Genomic DNA, 7,129 nt, shown 5'->3' with positions numbered 1-7,129 from the left:
CAACGGTGGTAAATTTTTACACCTCCAAAAAAAATTGATTTTGCGGTGGACATCGGAACTCGTCATTGGATGATCTGAAACAAAAAATTCAAAAAGATTTATTTCCCTAAAAATTTCTCGACGTAAAGCTGTCCATTTTTTTTTAGTTTTAATGATTTTTGAGTTGTTGGTATCACTTAGAAATCAAAATAACGAAATTTTTTGTAAACAAATAGTGAAAATCAACATATTTACTATTGTTAATTAAAAACTAAGCATAAAACAAAAAATATCTCGACAGCGTTAGTGCTGTTTCACATTATAAGAATTTAAACGTGCGAGGGTTAGAACGCACGACGACATTCCGATGGTGGCGCATGTAATCATATGGAGCCTTTCTCACTAGACGGTGGTTGGATCGTTCGGTGAAGTCGCCGTGTTTATGCCGTCCCTCGCTTACAACAACAGACGGCACCACGGTCTTTACGCACCCAGTAGTATAGGGGACTTAATGCATCCTTTCATATGATACTGTCGTTCAGTCGCACGAAGGTAGTTTCTTTGGTTGTTTGGTACATTATTTTCATTTACACTTTGTTGCTGTAGTGAAATATTAATAACATTAATTAAAGCGAGACCTGTTCTTTGGGACAACACAATAGAAATATATAAAGATAGAAACTTGACAAAAAATGCTTGGAATGGTGTATGCCGTGCACTTAACAGTGCACGAATTAATTTGAATTAATAAATTTGACGAATTAGGTGATAAAGAAAAAAATACATTTTATAAGTACAGCAAAATTAATTATATGTTACTGATAACAACAGTAATTAAAACTGCTACGTATATTATAATAAACTTTATTTTACGTTGAGTAAACGTTGAGTATAGAGGGTGTTCCATTAATATGTGTGAATATAAGAATATATAAATCGTGTCTTTTTGTGTTAATAGGATGGACCCAATGAATTCGGTTCCTCTTATTTCTCTTTCTTCGACGATAAAGTAAACACAGCGCTATAATTTGATTTCGCTCCATATAAAATATACCTTTTATTCTACGAAATTATATTTAGTGTTATAGGGTAAACATCTCGGTGAAGGTAGGGCGGCGGTCACGTCTGATGTGAAATTATCTAAAAACAACATTTGAAACGAGGAGGGGAACAACATTTAAAAATGAATGGATGACAGAGGGTCTTTTAAATTCTGTACTAGGGATGGGAAAAACCTACCGATTTTAACCTAAAACTGCTTTTTTTACTTCGCAATAACCGGTTGTGCCGGTTGTTTTTTTGTCCCGGTTATAACCGGTTTTTTCCCTTTTAAAGTAAAAACCGGTTATTAGGTTTTTACGGTGATTAGGATTAGGTTAGGTATTATTTTGGATCCCAATCATAATTATTATTCTCAAGTAATTATTCCAAACAAAACCATAATTCAAATTTTATTTTATAAATACAGAAGCAAACTGAAAGTGCAAACTCACATCAACCAGAAACAATTAAGTTTTATTTTAATATTTCGTTGAAAAGGTAATATTTACATAAGAAGTGATTTGGTTGAAGTAGACGCAAACATCCTCTATTTTTCACAATTTCACACTTGACTCTTGACATTGAAAGTGGGTGAATGACTTTTTCTGATTACCAAAAATAATGTTCTGAGTAGGAATATCGAATTACCGATTACGAATACGAATCTCCAAGGATTTCCCTACCTTTTCAAAACGATACACCCATACAGGAAGTATTAAATGAGTTAAAATGTACCTATTATACACATATACAAACGTGTTAAAAGAAATACATGATAATTTTTTGATGGTAGTAAAAATAAAAGATAAATTGCATTATCCAATTTATTTTGAAGTAAAATATTTATGTTGATATTATTTTTTTTTAAATCCCATTTGAAAGAGTCTGGGAAATTTTTTATAAGTTGAAACGGTTGCGTTAAATTGTATATTATTGCAATATGTACCTATATAATATTAATCTTACGCTATATTATATTTAATAATAATCAATAAATAAATAATAATAAGAAAATAATAAATAAATATAATAATTAATAGAATAAAATGGTTTTATTAAAAATTGTGTTTTATTTATATGTATTGATGTTCTTTCGATAGTACTAATTTTGATCATTATATTGATATCGAGTATCGAGTCGAGTGGAGTATTGCAAACTAAAGTGCATTGTAAATGTAACATTGTAACCTATTGGATTAAAAAACCGAAAACCGGTTTTTGGAAAACCGGTTTTTTTGGCCGGTTATAACCGCCAGGTTAAACCGTAAGCAAAAATACCGGTATAACCGAAAACCGGTGTTTTGTCAAAAACCGCCATCCCTATTCTGTACATGAAAAACATAGATTGTAATGTTGTTCTGAAGCTTGTTCCTTGTGGAATTTTTATAATAAACTATTCTAAATGGGAAATACGCCACAATTTAACTAAAAAATAATTTTATTAACGTTTCGACGCACAAATCGGATGTCGAAACGTTAATAAAATCATTTTTTTAGTTCAATTGTGGCTTATTTCCCATTTAGAATAGTATATTACATAGATTGTATGAGCTAATTAGATGAGCTAATCCAAGATCCCACAAATAACTTAGTAGAACAACGATTATAAAAACAAATTAAGGCTTTTAATTAAAAACATAAGAAATAATAACTGACAAACTAGAAATTGCAAATGAATTAAATACGCATTACAGTACATTAGGACAAAAGTTTGGACAAAAAATACCGATTTGTAATGATACATATCCAACATCGTAACATGTACCTACCTCAGCCACAAAGTGTAAATAAAAAAAATATACCAAACAACACAGCAAAATATCTTCGTGCGACTCAATTCTTATTGTGTGAAAAGGATAGGTGCGTCAAAGTTATCGCACGAAAAAACCCTCGCACGTTCAAAATTCTTATAATGTGAAACAGCACTTACATTTACAATGTCCACCCCCTTTTAAAAAATCAGTTTCGAGGAAAACGCGTTTTAAGTTTTGACAACTTTTATTTTCAATTTATTCTTATCTGTCACACAGTAAAGTTATCCACACCGGAATATGTTTTTGAATCGCGGAGTAATTTACAAAGGAGTAGGGAAACAGCTGAGAACAGTTTTAACTACACTCAAGCGCGTTGGGGTGAAGTTGCTGCAAAGTGAGTCGAAGGTAGGGACATGCTGTACAGTCGAACCCGCTTATTAGAGTACCGGTTATAGGAATATTCCGGTTAATGGAATATAAATGTGAGGTCCCGAAACGTTTCCATTTACCCTTTAATAAATTTATCCGTTTATTGGAATATGGTTTAGTAAACTAAGACCGCATAGAATAATTTTTTACGTACAATTTCCTAAAAACTTAAAATTAGCCTGGTATAATGGTTTGTCGATAAGAGCTTCGAAAGCCTGCTGTTTTGTATATTATTACAGTGTGTCAGGTACCTAATAAACACTTTATTACTGTGTTATGAGTAAACGCTCCTTTCCCACAGAAAATTCAATCGTTCGCCGACAGGGTCATAAAATAATTTCATTTGTCTACAAATTTCTATAGGTACATATTGTCTTGGCTGTTTTGGCTATTGCGTAAAAGACTTGGCTGTTTTTAGAAACAGCATTTTTCTGATGAATATGTATTACCAATAGTTGATCGTTTGTTCGGAAGTCTTTTCTAAATTTCCAATTCCAATTTATTTTCTAATCGTTTCGTAATAATTTTTGTAAATAGATTATAATTTTTTATTGATATAAAAAGACCTAAAACCATATGCATATACATATTGAGATGTATGTACTATTATAATGTATATTCGGTACACTTATTTTAGCTTGTCACCAATAATCGGTTATTAGAATATCCCGCTTATAAGGATATTTTTGCTCGGCACGAAGGCTATTCAAATAAGCGGGTTCGATTGTATTTCCGGTAATTTTACCCCGATCAATCTGAAATTTTCAGAGAGTATTCTCGAAGTTATTTACTTTCATTTAAAGTACCCCTCCCCCTTTAATGAAATCTCTTGACAATAGGAATATTTGATATGACTACTATTTCCCGTAATTACCTTAGTTTCCATAACATAGTTTGTGGTTAATAATATTAATAGTTTGTTATTATTAATTGTTTCAGACAAAAAATTGGACGTTTTAGAACTCGGCCCATATACGGAACACTCATTACCACTCCTCGAAGTAGTGACGAACGATACAAAGCATTCCAAGAAGTCGCTAGACTATATGGAATGCCGATATCATCTGAACCAAGACGAAAAATGACGACGACTTTCCGTTTACCTGGAGGAGGCAGAATTCGAACAGTCGGCATGTCACCTGTTCAAGGAAGTTTTCAACATTTAAAGGTTGGTAATATTTGGTATGTTATTGACGTCCATTTTGTGTGTATTATGCACAAAAATGTCGGTAGAGCTGATATATTGTACACTGTATATGATATCAAAAGGAAACAGCAAATACTGCAATACAGTATTCAATATAGGTGCATTTATACACTCCTGGTAAAAAAAATCCGGACACTTACATTTTATATGTTTTTTTTTTAATTTAGGTGTTAAGTGGTTTAAATGGGGAGGAAGTAAACATTAATAATTGAAATTGATTCTTTAAATCACTAAAAAAGTAATAATAGGAAAAATAAGTAACCCAAAAGAAAGAAATAAAGATAGAAAGAAAGAAAGAAAAAAGAATAAAATTTTAATTTCCCACAGTTCTTTTAATACGCCGCTACATACACTCAACGAAAAAGGTACGTAATATTAATAAAAATGTTAATTCAGACAACAAAAGCAATACTTAAAATTTGTCCAATTCTTGGTTTTATTGGAACAACAGAGCTAGAGATGCATCAAGTCAAACTAGTTTGATTTTATTCAACAAACTTGACTTGACTTGAAAATCAAACTTTTTTTGTAAAAAAGTTTGACTTGACTTGATTTCGATATCTTTAGGTTTGACTTGAAATCAAACTTCTTCAAACAGTTTGAAGTTTGAATGTCATATTGGCAACGTGTTTATTTCCAATTCTAATTAAGAGCGTATGGATTTTGTTGTGACTTATTTGGATAGGTCTGAATCTGTATTCTGCTACTCCGCAAATTAGTTTGTAGTTCATATTTAGACGTCCATGTTTGGCTTGTTTATTACGTTCGTTTTGAAGTGTGTGGCTTTGGAAGATAATAGGTTTGTTCTAGCATCAGTTTCAAACGGTTTGAAACCATCAGCGAATAGTGGACCAGCGCGAGTAGAGGGGATATCACTGGAGTCAACTGTTTGCTGACGGTTTCTGACTAGTTTGACTGTTTGCTAGAACAAACCTAATATCTGAATGTGGATATTTTTCGGTTCAGAATAAGTACCAGAACAAATTGAGTCTGATATTGAAGGTATTCTCACTGCAAAAATTAACAGAAACAATCTGTAGTCGAAGCAGTATTAATTAAGAAAAATAAATATACTGATTTATTTGATGGTGCGGCAGGTGATTTCAAAACAATGAAAATTGCAAAGTGCATACATACTTCTATTATGTAAAAATAAAGAACAGCGTTATAAAATCACAAACAGTGAACTAATTCTTTAAAAGGACATAACTCGACCAAGCGCCATTTCTTTAAAATCGAGATTACAGCGGATTCTGGTGACACATAGCTAAAACTATCTTGGAAAAATCCCTGTTATTGTCACGTTAACGGTTACTAAGAAAAACAAAAATAAACCAAGCGACATTCTGTCTATTAAGGGTTTTTAGTTTTGCATAACAAGACTATATTCATAACTGCCATTCTTAACTGCCATTCATAACTGCCATATATCCATAACTGCCATTCATAACAGTTTCGCAATTGTAGACTAAGCGCCGACTTTGGTCTGTTTATGCTAAACTAAGCGTTTGGCCAGAATAACAGTTTTGTCCCCATTAATGTACACATTAATTTTGAAGTTTCCGTCAAAAAATGATGGAATTTTTTTAAAGTGAAAATGTTGTGTTTATATATATGTTATTAAATTGAAAAATACAAATAATCTATATAAAATCTTTATATTATGTCTAACGTGCTATGTACTAAGAATATAGTATAAGTCATAAAATGAACCTTTCGGGATTCTTCTATATTTTGAATTTTGAATGTTTATTAATCATTTCTGTACTAAGAGTATAAATCAATAGCTTGTTTTTCATGTATAAATATTGATTTTATTCCAACTGTACAACTTTTAATTTCAAAAGTCTGCTTTGTAAGGTACAGGTCAACTTCTACTGTTTTATTAGTACCTTCTGCTAAACGCAGCTTGACTTACTTACTTTTAGTACACACCACTTTTAGATAATCCAAATTTGACCATAAAATTTCAAGGAACTAGGCCTTAACATCCTTAAAAAGGGGTTGGTACGGAAACAGATTTTTGAGGTTCTTTGTTTTCTTCCTTTTTAACTTTCACTTTTTTTATGACTTTCGTTCTGTCGTTGAAGACGGAGCCGGTGTTTATTGTTATCGGTTATAAAAGCAGAAAATTATAAAAATAGCTAGATCCCATTTGAACCAAAAACTGTTCATTTAGTATTTTTTATTTAATTTTGTTGTGCGTGCTAAAAAATAGTTTACTGTGAAAGTGTCAGTGTACTATTGTACATGATTTTTAAAAATGAGTAGAAGGAAACAAATACTAAAATTATTGGAACTAAAGGATGATTTATATGGCACTCAATATATTATTAAATTTCTTATCTTAATTGGCAACTGACATGTCTATCTCAACAAAAAAGTATATAAAAAAAATTAAAAAAAATAAAATACAGGATCCTTTGTAAAAGTTATATTTAAAAGACCCTAATAATGGTTACATCACAAAACAAAACGTTTTCGGATTAACAAGTAATCCATCATCAGTGTTAAGCCAATAACATGCATGCGTGAGCCACCAAAAAGTTATGGGTAAAAACCCTTTAAAAGATATAGTTGACACTCAATTTTCAATATGTGAGGTTCATCCCTTTCATATCACATCTACGTGGGTTAGAGTCCTGTGTTGCCCTGGGTAATATCCAGGAATATTTGCAACATCTAACTATTTTAAACATAATATGTAGCATAATATAAG

General features: G+C 31.5%; 1 protein-coding gene across 1 annotated transcript in view; it reads left to right on the top strand.

Annotated features, from left to right (window-relative positions):
* LOC114337951 (uncharacterized) overlaps positions 1–7,129 on the top strand; it is a 188,967-nt gene that overhangs the window by 103,974 nt on the left and 77,864 nt on the right. The window contains exon 2 of the mRNA XM_050663095.1: positions 4,143–4,371. Coding sequence (XP_050519052.1) covers positions 4,143–4,371 — 229 coding nt within the window. The remainder of the gene's footprint in view (positions 1–4,142; positions 4,372–7,129) is intronic.

Source organism: Diabrotica virgifera, chromosome 10, assembly GCF_917563875.1.
Source record: "Diabrotica virgifera virgifera chromosome 10, PGI_DIABVI_V3a".
In the NCBI taxonomy this organism is placed as follows: Eukaryota; Metazoa; Arthropoda; class Insecta; order Coleoptera; family Chrysomelidae; genus Diabrotica; species Diabrotica virgifera.
The sequence above is the reverse complement of the archived record's forward strand: the minus strand, read 5'-3'. Positions and strand labels throughout refer to the sequence as shown.